Raw genomic sequence first — 14,746 nt, 5'->3', positions numbered from 1 at the left:
TGTACTTTGTTGGATAAATAAGTATATAGTCATATTTTTCACAAAAGCTTTCAAAAAGATATAGACTTATTCTGAAAAACAAAAGCTGCTGTTTGGATGAACAAGTAAGTGGACTGGAAACACAGGCTATAGTCCTCGGCTGTGCGTGTTTGATACGTGTAGACAATTTATTATGCAATTTCTTTAGATCTAACAAAGTAATTGTCTGGCAAACCATGGCTTTAATGACTCGCTTTTCTGTTTCATATGAAAAGACTATAAGTATTTTAGGAAAATGCCTTAATAGATCAACATCAATAAGTTCTCTTCTGCATGTTACAAGTCTTTAGTTTGGGGAGATTTCGGGGTGTTGTTGTTGTTGTTGTTGTTGTTGTTGTTGTTTAGAGACCTATGGCTTCATGTAGTAAGCTTAGTTCTTCAGCAAAGTGCATGAGGCTCACAGTATGCTGTAACTTCAGAAATTATTTAAACTACCCTTGGGCCTTTACAGTACAAGTGCATCTCCTCTCAGCAGAGGCTGAAGGAGTGGGGGTACCCTTCAACCTCTAGGATAGCAGATAGAGTACATCAGAGGTAGAGGACATGGAAGTAGAGGACACCAGAAGCGGAAGTAGAGATACTGGCGAATACTTAGTTTTTGATTGGGTTATTGTGATAAGAACTTTGTGCTGTCCCCAAATTATTAGAGCATAAGATTATCAGATCACTTTAATCAAGCTTTGTTTGGAACTATTTGCCTGGCCCTGTAGTCCAATTCAAAGCCTGTTTGCCTACAGTGCATCCTGTGCACTCACAGAACAGGGACTTTGGTTGTAGGAATAGCTGCTGTTCTCTTTGAAATGTTTAGAGGGTACACACAACACACTGGAGATGCCTTGTATTAGTAGTGGCATCTTCTACCCATTAATATACTTTTTGGAAAGTGAGAAGGCATGGGTGTGTATTCTTAAATAGAATCAATGCAGTCATAGGAGATATATTTTTTACCTCACTAAAACTGTTACACAGTGATAAAATGACATTTTAACTAATGTCACTCACCAAAAATGGGTAAAATAAATCTTAAGTATTACAAAATTCATATATATAGTAATTTATGAGAAAACACACAAAGTGATAAAATATGGATATTTGTGTTATATGTACATATCCATATATTTTAATAAAATCCTTCTTACCAGAAGATTTATGTTACAACCAAGATCAGCTCACACTCACACACTCTAGAGGTTGATGTCTTGGGGCTGTTGGAATAGAGCAATATGGAGTGAAGGTGGCTAGTCGCCATCATGAGTCTGGAGATTTGGAAGCTAGATGAGGGGTTCCCATGCTAAAAGAGTTCCTGGGTTTCTATAGATCTCTGAACCGTACTAAATGATGAGCCTCTATAACCAAGTCCCATAACACCACGTGCTCTTCCAGTGTACAAAGCTGGAGGCATTCTTTCCTTCTAAGACCTGATCTATGATCTTGAGTACTTCAGTACATGACAAATACATTGAACATATGTGACGAATGATGGATGAGTGCTCTGAAGAATCTTTATGTGTCAGTGCAAACGAAATAAGCAAATGCAATTCTCCCATTCCAGCAGAGACAGGTTCACATCCCACGTGGCTCCAATTAGTCAGCTGGAACCTTGCAAACCACAAGAATTTCCAGGCCAGTCTGGGCTAGAGATGTGCAAGCAGAAAGAACTGAAAAGAACCCACGCAAGACTCTAAAGAAGAGGAAAGCTCTAAAAGTAGACTCCAAGAGAGCCACGTTCAAACTTTGTAAAAGAATGTTCCTCACCCTAGAGTCCAAAAGAAAACTTACATTTATTCATCAGAAAAATCCATTTACTTCCATTGGTTCTTGTTAGAGATTTGGTATAGGCTTCTCAAAGAAGTGAATGAGGGATGTGCACATAGACAGATACATACTCCCCATTACGGGATAAATTAAAAATATTAAAAAGCTAGTGTCACAGCAAGCATCACACACACACACACACACACACACACACACACACACAGAAAATAGCACAAGGTAAACCAACTAAATACCTGACACAGGTCAATGGTAATCTTTTCTTTCACCTTGACTGTGTTGTCTTTCACTACTCAAAACTTTGTCATGCCATTTCCCAGGAGAAAATAAAACATAAATAAGTTTATTCTGCTAGCATGATTCATCAATTTTTACTATTAATACTTTGGAGCATTCCTTTTTATCATTAATAGTTTAGAGCATTAATTTCAGCTTCCCACCAGTAAAGCAATGTATATGAAAATACTTCTTTTAACTTTCTTCCCATGTGAACTGTGAAATCTCAAATGTTCTGTGGGCAAGGAAGCCTCTTAAAAACCTCCATGTTCTTCAAGGACTTTGCAATAGCAGCACATGATCATGTCAGAACAACCAGCTGCCTGCCCTACACTTTCTTATCTTGATGTATGAGTGAGCAAGTCCCAACAGTGGGAAGTCAGAATACATCATTTATATGAGAGACAAAGGGGATGGAAAAGGAGAGGGAGAAAGGGTAAAGAGAGAAGACAGAGAGGCAAGGAGGCATCCAGTTTCACCTGACGGTTAGAAAAACCAAGGAAATTAACAGATAGAGTGAGATACAGTAAGATAAATGCCCTTACAGCTACAATTAAATCCCCATAGGGAATTTAATTCAGTCCTTAACATCACAAGCATATTCAATTCTGTAAGTGAACTCTATACGGCATCAACACAAAATGAAAATACTCAAATTCATATTTGTTATGTTGTATTAGCTATGGCTGAATGTTACTATGGAATTTTGATTTTTTTTTTAAAGCAACGCTTAGTTAGTGGATTGCCATTTTAAAAATATAATGAGATACTCAACAGAATTCCGTGTTAACTCAGTCTGCTAATACCTAAAATGTAGACAAACTTTCAGATAATGCTTCTACAGCATGCCATTATCAAATAGAGAATGTGAATAGCTTAAGTAAAGTTTTATAAGTAGGCCACTAGGAAACCAACAGTAGAGTAGGGGTGGAATAGAAATCTAAGAAAGATAGAATAAATGAAAAAAAGAAACCAGATTTTATGAAAATGGAAAGGGAGCGAGACAAGAATCTAAAATATACACAGGTCTCCTGTGATCCAATGTCTCAATGAAAGTGATAAATTCTATGATGTAACAATATTTGATTATTAGCCTCATGACTATCTCACTAAAAACTTAGATGATTACTTTCCATTAACTGTAAAAATTATTAGTGGCTATTCTGACAAAGAGAAACCCATCTTCATTTTTTAAGAATGAGTAGAGGAGGGAATAATGTCACAAATAAAAAGAAAAATTTGAGGGTGGAGAAGTTGATTAGAATAATTTGCAACTTCAGGTAATACATCTCTATGATAAAAAGTGTTGTCCTGGTTATGAGGGGAACAGTCCATACTTTTTAATGAGCATTCAGAATTTATCATGGCTACAATAAAACATTCTACTATATTTGAAAACTTTTGAAATATGTGAAGCGATTTTGGAAAATACATGATTCCTGTTAATACACTCATTATTTCCACATTCTTGATCTGCTATTCGTATATGACCTAGTTGTGGTCACTGCATGAATCCCTCTGGTCCCCAGGCTCCAGGTTAATTTCAGGAGAGAATGAATGTACTTTCCCCTCCCCTGAGGCCTAACCATTCAGCTTATTTTACTAGGAAAGTTCACAACTTTCCCTTAGGAGCTATTTGTTTTAGCCACTGCTTTTCAGTTCACCCCAATAGAGTAGTTAAAGGAAGGGAATGCTCTATGTGACCCTATATACAGGGAAACTGAGACAAGACCTGGAAGAGAAAAATGATGTGTAGAGAGTCACAAGTGGTACCTGGGAGAGTCAGAAGCCAGAAGACTCCTATCTCAACTGGGTCACTGGAATGAAGATGAACTGACAACAGAGAACATTTCATAGTCAGGAATGGACTCAGCATTCCACCATTAATAATACATATCCTAAATTTTTTAAAAGCTCAATTTCCTAAGACAAATATGAGCTATCAGTGTCATCAAGGAGTAAAGGAGTGATGGTTTTTAAACATCTAATAAACATATACAACATATAATGTTAAAGACCAAAGTAAAAAATAGTGATACTTTTGTTAAAGTAATCGGTCACCCTTGGAGTAGAATCATAAATTATTGCGGCCCAAGGAGAAGCAGATGTATCCACTGAGTAATTGTTGAGCTCAAGGCAAAAAGAGATCAAAGGAGAACTAAGACAGGATGCCCTAGCTGTGCCTGGTGTGATTGTGGTTGTGGGTGTGGTTGTGGTTGTTGTTGTTTTGAGCTTGCTGTTGTCGTCTTGTTTAACAGCCATTCAGAGCGCACTCTCTAAGAAAGTATCTGTTCTACACAGCACATCCTTGCATAAGGATCATTCAAATTCTTTGAGGTAGGTGCTGTAGTAATCCTCTTCCTGGGGGAGTTTAATGCTAAAGTTATATAATGCAAAGTGCCAGGGCCAAGGCTCAAACTGGGCACTCCTCCCCAGAACTCTTCTCAGAACCTAGCACTGAACTATGTCTTAGCATCTCTATAGACCTAAGGGTTGCCTAAAATCTCAGTGTTTACTGAGTGATTGAAGCATTCTTGAAGGTCTCATTCTCTGTGTGTTATAGGCAAGTTTCAGAAAATTACAGTTTTCTTAATTGTAAGACAAAAAAATCAATAGAGTAAAGAACTTGGCGAATGCCACACTGGTCAGATGCCCTAACCAATCTCTTTAACTGTAAAATGTTACATACCCTATTTTTTCTGATAAACTTGAAAACTCACTTTTAAAAATCTATTAGGTAACTATTTTGTATATAATACAGAGATATGAACTATGGGAGGTTTTTCCAAATTGCAATGCTCTTTTTTGAAGATTGTAGTTTAGTTGTTAATAGTAAAATAGATTTCCCTAACTAAGGGACTAACAGATAAGTAATAGCAAAAATACACAAGTAATAAGAACTAAGAAGCTAAGGACTTACTTTAACTCAGCAACCGAAGTTTCTTCAACATATATTAATTATTAATTTAAGCTATCCACTTACTGTGTCTCACTTCCCTATATGTTTCCTCCATTAGAATATTAGCTCTTTGAGAATGAGAATCAACCTTATTCATTATTCTATACTCAATACTTGGTATGTTATTTGATATATAATAAATCCCTAATATGTACTTAATGAATGAAAGATAAAAAGAATAAACAATGAATGTTTATGGGAGGCAGTGTCCAGTGTAGGCGACTGGCTAACCTCTCAAATCAAGTAGAATCTCAAGTCTACCTTTGAAAACAGAAGATTCTGAAGTTTGTATCTGCTTTTCCCATCTTAGATTATCATTATTAAAATGATAATGGTATCTGTCCTTATCAGCTGACGACTTGGAACAGCACTGGTCTACTTAGCTGAGGGTTATATGGATAAATAATCCAGGCCACCATATGGCTGCTGTCTTTTTGCCCTGGCTCTTTTGTGTATTTGAGTTCAGTTACGAGGTGGAGAATGTCTGGCCCATGTGGGGTCTCACCTTCCAACCAAACTAGCCTGGAATCTTTCCACGCAGCAGCTTTTAGAGCTAAAATGTTGAACTGGGGACAGTTACAAGCATATAATATCCATTAAGACTTAGATTCAGAATTAGCACAAAGTCACTTCTGGCACGTTCTATTGTTCTAAGAAAATAGCTATTACAGCTCACATTCAAGGAGTTGGAAATAGATCCAGTCCAAATGGAGGCAGGGAAGCTCTTGCAGTCTACCAAACTCAGGATTAGTAAAGAAGATTAAGAAAGCAAAACATCTGAAGGATTTATAAGTGGCCACCACATAGATCACAAACTCAGTGAGCAATACTGAGTATTACTGCTTGAAGCTGACTTCAAAAAAGAGTTACTTGAGAGTTCCATTTGTAGGGCTCAAACCGTCTTCCAAGAGCAAAACATAACCATAAGTGTTTTATGCATGAGTCTAGAACATCCAAAGAGCAGCTACCAGTGATCAGTGTCCCCAGAGGAACTAGATCTGCACACATACCTGGAACCTAGAACGTCTAGAGCCAAGTCCAAGTCCTTGGAGCAGCAGTAAACCTTTGGGTTTGGATGAAATTCTAGCCAACTGCACCATTGCTTTTACTACTATCTCAAGAGCTCATTGCTCTCCAATAAACCACATGTTGCTGATGGCTTTGGGATATCTCAGACCTTTTAACGGAGATCTAAATCTTAAAATTCTAGAAAGTTATGAGTTTGTGTCTGGTTTCTCCGTTCTCTAGTATTGAGGGAGTTGTCTGGCCCTTTCTTTAACGGAACTTTATTCCATCTGTAACATGGAATCATCACTTCCCTGTGTTTGCATGTATTCTACATGGCAGCAATCCCAAGGGTCAGATCTTGGGAACCAGTACTCATTACTGAAAGAAACACAGAGGAGGCCAAGCTCTGATGTTTATACAATTTGGTGATCACTCAGAAATCTGAATTAGAAAAGTTACTATGCAGGAAAATAATTTCAGCAAAACAGTCCCTCATGCTAGGCACCCAAGCAAGTTTAGAATTGCTTTACAGATATTCCTAGTCTGTCAATCCAACAAGGATGGCTGTGCAAAACTGTAGCCCCCATAAGCCTGGATCTCGGTCACCTAAAAGGCTGGCAAGTTCACTCAGAGCTGAAGGCTGCTCCCTTAGACAGTCAATGTGGTTATTTCAGGGTCTTCCCACTAAACAGCTCAATGCAGATTAGCTGATGAATACTTTTGATAATTCTGCCAAAGTATAAAGACTGCTTAGATTAGATGACTACTTGATTGTTGTTATGGTTGTTGTTTTTTCAAAGACAGCCCTCTTCTGCCATGTGAAATCTATCCTGCTGAGTGCTCTTGAAGAGCCACATCCTCCCTACCATTTTAAAAACAACAGTGGCAGAGTTGCAAGCCAATGATAGTGCTCAGCAGGATAGATCAAACACACAGATGCAATTTCTGTATGTTGAACAGTGAAGTGGGATAAAATTCAAATGCTTACAATCGCTTAGTAGCTGCCATCTGATTGCAGCAAATTGAATCTTTCATAACAGGATTTATTATAAATAGTGCCATTGCATTTGAGAGTCCAGCAAGCGTTGCAATAAAAGTCTGTGCAAGATACTAGAGTTATGAGGTTCACGAGGTACACGTGGTCATTTACGTACTGATTACAAGGGGATTTTTTTTTGTTGGTTGGTTGGTTGGTTGGTTTTAGTATTGGTTGCTTACAGAATGAACACCCATAGTTGTCATTATTTTCCCTCTGAAAGCCCAAACATTAATAATTTACTAACTTTAAGATGCAGAAGACAGTGTGCCAAGTCCTTCATCTCAAGACCTGCTTCACCATAAGAAGTTCCCACTTCTCCTTGCTCTCTCTTCCAGCTAGATGTTAGATAACAAAATCACAGATAGATAAAAACTCTTAAAATGTGCCTTTTGTACTGTTGGGAAGCCCGTCGAAGCATGGCAACTCCAATATTCATGATTAGTGACTTATCTATATTAGTAGCAAAAAGAAAAAAGACTTTAAAAAAATTCAAAACAGAATCGAATCCCTCCAAAGTCTGCTTTGATTCCTTTGTGATCCAACAAGAGGCCTGTGATTTAAATGACCTTTTCATGTTTCAATGTTGGGTTGAGTTCCAAGTATGAGCAACAAGAAATTTAAGTGGAGCACGCACTTTGCATGCATGAGAATTTGGTTAATACTCCACATGCTTGGTACCTTTCACTCTTAATGACATTGAACCCCCAAAAGGCAGTGTGTTAGTGTGTTGCAATCATGAAGTCTTCCTTTGCCAGACCCCCATAAGGGATGTTCCAAAAATGAAAAGGATTTTAGAAGTATGACCAGATAACTTCATCTGTTTTCTTTCTTTTCTTGGTCTCAAAGAGCAACAACAACAGATAAATGCCAGCTGTGTCTTGTTATGTGTTCAGTTTTGCTGGTAAGCGTGAGGAGAGAATGCAAGACCTCAACTGGACCACATTAAAGTAGGGCAAGAACCCGTAGAGCAAAGAGCCTTGCAAGGGCTTTGCTTTCACTCCCCTTCAGTAAGCATCTCACATGCATGTGAATGTTATCATTCTAGCTGGGAAATTCCCCATTTCTAAGCCTTGAAAATTTCAGCTTTCACCCCCCCCTCCACTTAAGCAGGTGTCTTTCCATCTCTCACGAATTAAAGAAAAGGGGGGTTGTAAGAAGACAACCCTTGGGTGATTTTTAATACGTTTACTAACCAGAGCACATTCAAGTGAATCATATTCTATATTTATTGACAAACAAGACTCAATTTAATTCATGTCTAGCATTGTTTTATAATCATTTTATTCAAGGACATATTTTTCTGCTTCTGCCCCACCCCCTAGTGAGGGGTGTGAGAGAGACTGAGGGGGTGGTTCTTAGACACCTCCAACTCCCATTGACAGCCTAAATGAGGGTGCCACACATCAGGAGATAAGTCTGAAGAACATGTCCTTTACCAAAAGGCACATGTCTTTCTGGTCCTAGAAATGCACATGTCTTCCTGGTCCTAGAAATGCAGATGTCATCTTTCTTTAAGGACCTAGAACCAGGCTGAGGTCCATTCTGAATGCTAAGCAGGGTCAACAGTGTGAATCCTATGGGAGGGCCCCTATTTATCAAGTGAACTCCCCAAGTTGAGAGGTTATATTTGTGAAATTGCAGCTGAGTCCCCTAACAGTTAATCCTAGCTCCTGCAAACTAAAAACTCTTAATTGAAATACAAATCTGACAATATGATGTTTTAATAAAAAAACGTGCTTTCTGTACTCTTATGTGTCAAAGACTGACAGAGAACTTCAAAAGAGGTTGTTTAACCAGACAAAAATAATAAGAGAAAAAATATGTTTTCCAACAAAACCATAAAGCTTGAATAGTACAGAGAGAGAGAGAGAGAGAGAGAGAGAGAGAGAGAGAGAGAGAGAAGCAAGGAACGTCCTCTGTTTCACCAAGTCTGTTTCCCCCACCCCTGATGCGTCCTCAGCCTCCTAGACAGGGACTTGTATCTTCTAAGTCAGCCCCACACCCTAGATACCAAGACAGGCTGAAGCGGCCTCCTAGCACACTTTGAGATCAGACAGCTTCTGCATTTGAGAGTATGAGGGGGTTGGGGGTGGGAGGGAAAACCCAGCATACCGATGTTGTGGAAGCTGCAAACAACAGCATATACACAGACACAAAAAAAGTTTGCATATTGCACAGAGCGCTTGAAGATCATAAATCTATGCATGAGAAAGATGTAGTGGAAATTTTGGGGGGGATTAGAGTTTATTTTTGTCATCTCTGTGAGACAGCTACTCATTCATCCAGATCACAGCTAAGAAAAAAGCTGGTCACAGAAATTAGCAGTTTCAGCTCAGCAGCGAAGTCGCCAGCCTGTGAAGGCAGAGAGAAATTGACTAATTAGCAATGCGCACTAAAACTTGACGGTTCTTTATAGAGAGAAGAGAAGAGAGAGGGAGAGAGAGGGAGAGGGAGGGAGGGGGGCTCGCTTTTTCCCCTTCTTTCTTCCAAAGATGTTTGAAATCGCAGTCATTTACGCTCGACAATTTTTACAATAGCCTTGAGCCATAATTTTGCGAGTCTCTCCAGCATCCATCCCCCTGTATGGTCTCTCTCTACTGGCCAAGCACGACCATTTCTCTCCCCAACCGTGGATTTCCTATTACTCTCGTTACGACTCACTGAGCCCCAGGCCCAAGGATAATGATGTGTTGTTTCTTGGTAGCATAATTTGTCACACGTACATTTTTTCTTCTTCTTCTCTTGCAGAAAGCTCTGCTCCCTCTCTCTCTCCCTCTCTCTCTCCCTCTCTCTCCTCTCTCTTTCTCTCTTTTCTCCCTCTCCTATATTTTCTTGCTGTTGCTAATTCATGGTGATCAAATGATGTACGACAAAATAAATTGTACAGAGTGACTGCCTGGAGTTGGGAGCCAGAAGGTGTGTTCCCCTCCCAAGGAGAGAGCAAACCTTTAAAAAGGAAGGACAATTGATTTTGGGGGGAGCTTAAGTGAGCCCTGACTTTGCAGCTGGCTGACAGCAGGTAAGTTTCTGGCCTTGGGTTTGCCTTGCCTGTATTTTCCTTGTCTTTTGGGGTTGTTGTGGGTGCGGGGGGGGGGGATAGTTATGGGGGGGCGTGTGACAAATGCTTATGAAGAATAAAACTCCCATTGCAAGAAATAAGCAGATGGGAGGTGGAAGCAAGGGGGGGGAGAGAACAAGAAGGAAAGACTAGGAAAAGATGGGGTGGGGAGGCTAGACAACGAAGCTGGGAGAGCTAGAGAGAGGTATGACCGGGGCCACTTCCAGTGAGGACTCAAATGTTTCCCGGCAAGCCCGAGCTTTGGGGGAGGGGGGTTGTTGCTCGGGGAGGGAGGTGAGGGTCCACCTGGAACAGGATGGGAAAGTGAGTGGAGAGGAGCCCAGTCTGGTAGGAATGAGAAGCCGGCGATCCAGAAGCAGCGCCGGGCAAGGCAGAGTGAGCCGCAGCGGAAGGGGCAGGTCCGGCGGGTCCCTCGGAGCCGGGCGGCGGCAGCGGTGGTCCCGGCGGGCGCGCGGGCGGGACGCTGGCAAGAGGGCCCCTTCCTGTTCAGCCCTGAAAGGTGCAATTACAGATTAAGGACTCGGTGTGTGGATTTCACCTGGCCTCCCCCTCCCGGGCCTCCTACCACCTAGAAGCGGGAGGCTCAGACTTTTTACAGAAGTACTTCCAGGGCTGGGGGAGTAGGGGGTGCTCGAGTGGGGGACCTCTGGAAGCTGAACCCCGGGGATCGAAGGGATGCTTATCAGCCCAAGATCCTTCTGGGTGTGGAGCAGAGACCCCTCCGCACTGGACCGCGCGCCCCCACCCCCCACCTCATTCCCGGGCCGCCACCCCTCCCCCAACACCTGCCTTCTAACTTGAACTTCTCTTAGTTCCTCCTGTTAAAGCGACTGCTCCCAGTGCTCGAGAGGGAGGGAGACCAGTCCACACCAATCCCTCCTGGCCTCTAGTCTCCCGGCTCTAAATCCAGCCTAGCACCCCAACTTGCCCCCAGTCGTCCTCGGGGCCGCCCTGCACTGGAAGGGGAACTAGATGACTGAACTTCCGTGCTCTGATGTTGCAAAGGTGCAGGGAGAAGGGGGCCCGAGGTGGGGTGAGTAGTCTGGGTGGAAGGAGTCTCTGGCTAGGTTTAAAGGCGTCTCTGGAAAATTAGCAAAACGGGGTGGCGGCGGGGAAGCCAACAGTTTGCGAAGCGGGGAAGCGGGCAGGGCCGGGGTGAGGGAAATGAGCTAGAATTGATAAGGACAGCTCCCGCCTCTGCCGAGTCCACTGAGCGGGTCCCCACCGCGCTCCGCTGCACTTCCCCGGGAGAAGAAAGGGCTTTATCTCCTCCCTCAGACTGTGAGCCTAGGACTTTTTTCGGGGCAGCGCGGATAATCGAAGGTGTCCCCAGCTTTTAGAGAGCTAATAATCGCCCACCCGCACGCCTGCTCCCCCCCTTTTCCCACCCCACCCCCAAACTGGGCCAACTAAGAAAAAGCAAAGCTTCCAGCACCAGTTGACCTGGAACCGCCGCCGTCGGTCGCCTCTGAGCTCTCGGGGCACCCCCTGACTCCCCACTCCCGGCCTTTCCGTTCATCCAGCCGGGCATGGACTCGAGCCCACGAGGTGTCACGGCCTCAGCCTCCACTTTTGCCGCCGCTGCTGTCACCGCTGTCGCTGCCAAAAGAGAAGCCTGGGTGCTTTTAGGAAAGTGAGGGGCGAAGTGTGTAAGAGGTAGCAAGGAGCAGAACCGGCGTCCCGACCCCAGAGGAGGACCCTTCTGGAGGCGCTCAGGACCAGGCGCCTTCACACCTCCCTCTTAGGTTCGGATCCTAAGCGCACAGGGAAAGAGCCAAGCCGGGCCTGATTGTTGTTCCTCTCTCCCCTCCACACCCTTCCCCACCCCGGCCACACCCCACCCCCCCTACACCTCCCTGCTCCCCCTCCCATCCCCCACCCCTGTCTGCCAGGTTGGAGGAGGGTTTAAAGCCAGGTGCGCAGAGTCAGCTCGCCATGTCCAGATCCGGGGACAGGACCTCCACCTTCGACCCCAGCCACAGTGACAACCTGCTGCACGGTCTCAACCTGCTGTGGAGGAAGCAGCTATTTTGCGACGTGACCCTGACAGCCCAAGGCCAACAGTTCCACTGCCACAAGGCAGTGCTGGCCTCCTGCTCGCAGTACTTCCGATCACTCTTCTCCAGCCACCCCCCTCTCGGGGGAGGGGTCGGCGGCCAAGACGGCCTGGGGGCCCCCAAGGACCAGCAGCAGCAGCAGCAGCAGGCTCAGCAGCAGGCTCCACAGCAGCAGCCGCCGCCGCCACAGGAGGAGCCCGGGACTCCTTCCTCCTCCCCCGACGACAAGCTGCTGACCAGTCCCAGAGCCATCAACAACCTAGTGCTGCAGGGTTGCTCGTCCATCGGGCTGCGCCTAGTGCTTGAATACCTCTACACGGCCAACGTGACCCTCTCCCTGGACACCGTGGAGGAAGTGCTGTCGGTCAGCAAAATCCTGCACATTCCTCAGGTCACCAAGCTCTGCGTTCAGTTCCTCAACGATCAGATCTCGGTGCAGAACTACAAGCAGGTGTGCAAGATCGCCGCACTGCACGGCCTGGAGGAGACCAAGAAGCTGGCCAACAAGTACCTGGTGGAGGATGTGCTGTTGCTTAACTTCGAGGAGATGCGTGCCCTGCTGGACTCGCTGCCGCCCCCCGTGGAGTCAGAGCTGGCACTTTTCCAGATGTCCGTGCTGTGGCTGGAGCACGACCGTGAGACCCGCATGCAGTATGCGCCCGACCTCATGAAGCGCCTCCGCTTTGCGCTCATTCCCGCCCCGGAGCTGGTAGAGCGGGTCCAGTCGGTGGATTTCATGCGCACCGACCCGGTCTGCCAGAAGCTGCTGCTGGACGCCATGAACTACCACCTGATGCCCTTCAGGCAGCACTGCAGGCAGAGCCTGGCCAGCAGGTAGGAGACAACAAAGAGGAAGGCGGGGTGGGGTGGGGTGGGGGGGAGTTGGAGAGGCCGGAGGGAGGGGAGGGGGCAGGGAGGAGGGGAGAACTGGGCGGGCTGGGCGGGAGGCTCCTGCACGTGAAAAAAACACTACAGCTGGTGTGGGGAAAGTTGATTTTAAGAGTGTCAGAAGGGGCAACAGGGACCTGGCCTAACAGCATCCCTGGAGCGCTTGAATGCCCAGGTTCCCAAATCTTCAGAGCAAGGAACGTTGAAGATTTCAGACTCAGGTTGAAACTGAACGGATAGGTGGGGCCCAGAGGCCTATGCAGTTTAGAAGGACAGCTCTGGGCACCTTGGTCAGTCACATCTCGTTCTGCCCGCCCCTTAAAGTGGAACCTGTTCAAGGAGATGGAGCCAGCCTGTGGTGCAGACCTTTCTCGTGCCTGCTTTGAGCCAGGAGGAACTCTCTCTCGGTGTCAGTAGAAGAGAACTTCACACTCTTTCTGTCAGTGCACTCAAGTTTTTAATTGTTTGGTTGGTTTTTGTGCTGTGACTGAGGTCTGCTCTCTTTCTAGATTGGAACTCCCAAGAGGAGTTGTCTGCTCCTATTGTTAGTTGTAAGGATGGGCATCCTGTGGAACAAGCGAACTTTTCTCCCTTGCATAAAACACTTTTTTTCCCTCTTCAGAGGAGAGCAAAGCTAACCATTTCAGGGTGGTGGGGTGAATCTTGCCTGCTAACTTCTGGCCCCAGGAAGTCTTGGGCATTGGCAGCTGGGAGTTGAGAAGGACAGGAAAGAGAGTCGTGGTTCTGTGTGTCTAGCAGGAGTCACAGAGAAGTTGGGAGAACTGTTGATGCTGTCTGCCATTGCCACTTAGGAAGTACCTGTTTGTGTTGCAAACAGTATTTCCTGTCCAAAGGGAGAGAGAATCAGGCTTGTGTAAAGTGCCACAGAGAGGAGAAGACTGCAGAAACTGACAATCCTGTTTGCTTGGCTCTAATTTTAAACCCTTTCTAAATGAGCCCTAGCAAAGGGCTCCTTCTGTGTTTGGAGAAGGGGTTTGGTATCCCCCTCCTTTTCATGATAAAGCATCCTGGTTCCAGATGCCAGGCCATGAGGCCAGCCTAAACCTCCAAGTGTTACATGACAAAAGGATATGACTTGAAAATCCACCAAGGCAAAGTCCCATACAGAATGATGCCTAAGGCGTGGAGACTACTCCGGGCAACCTCAGAGAGTAGATGCTTATGTGCATGTGTGTGTGTGTGTGTGTGTGTGTGTGTGTGTGTGTGTGTGTGTGTGCGTGTGTGTTTCCTCACACTATCTCTACCAGTCTGAGGTAATAGAAATTTAAAGGCATTTAACATTATCTGCAATTGTTTGGCAAGGCTGATGTTGAGTCTAAGTCAGCAGGAGGGATGAGCAATCTTGAACTTGTAACCAACCGATCCTGTGGACTGACTTTTCTGAAAAGCTGTGGGAGATGAGTTTGTGTGTTATGGAGTCAAGAGATGTCTGTACCAGAAAGAGTAATACAAAGGCCCTTGTATATCTACAGTGAGCACAAGATTCCATGTCAGAACAAAATAGGAAATGTGTTATCTTATGTGTTTTTTCACACGTCTAAAGATCAAAATGACAAGCTCACTGTGATGGGCAGATATTGCCATGCCTAAAGGGATTGGTTAGTAAT

General features: G+C 44.6%; 1 protein-coding gene across 4 annotated transcripts in view; it reads left to right on the top strand.

Moving 5' to 3' along the window:
- Klhl14 (kelch like family member 14) overlaps positions 1-14,746 on the top strand; it is a 133,523-nt gene that overhangs the window by 11,172 nt on the left and 107,605 nt on the right. The window contains exons 1-2 of one of the 4 annotated variants that reach the window (XM_031365068.1): positions 9,455-10,113; positions 12,066-13,064. In XM_031365068.1, the coding sequence (XP_031220928.1) occupies positions 12,109-13,064 (956 nt within the window). In that variant the 5' untranslated portion in view covers positions 9,455-10,113; positions 12,066-12,108. Of the gene's footprint in view, positions 1-9,454; positions 10,114-10,354; positions 10,697-10,767; positions 11,207-12,065; positions 13,065-14,746 lie in introns of those variants that run through there. The other 3 variants (XM_031365069.1, XM_031365070.1, XM_031365071.1) reach the window with 3 other exon arrangements.

Source organism: Mastomys coucha, unplaced genomic scaffold (genome assembly GCF_008632895.1).
Source record: "Mastomys coucha isolate ucsf_1 unplaced genomic scaffold, UCSF_Mcou_1 pScaffold13, whole genome shotgun sequence".
Lineage (NCBI taxonomy): Eukaryota > Metazoa > Chordata > Mammalia > Rodentia > Muridae > Mastomys > Mastomys coucha.
Note: the sequence above shows the minus strand (reverse complement) of the source record. Positions and strands in the feature narration are given on the sequence as shown.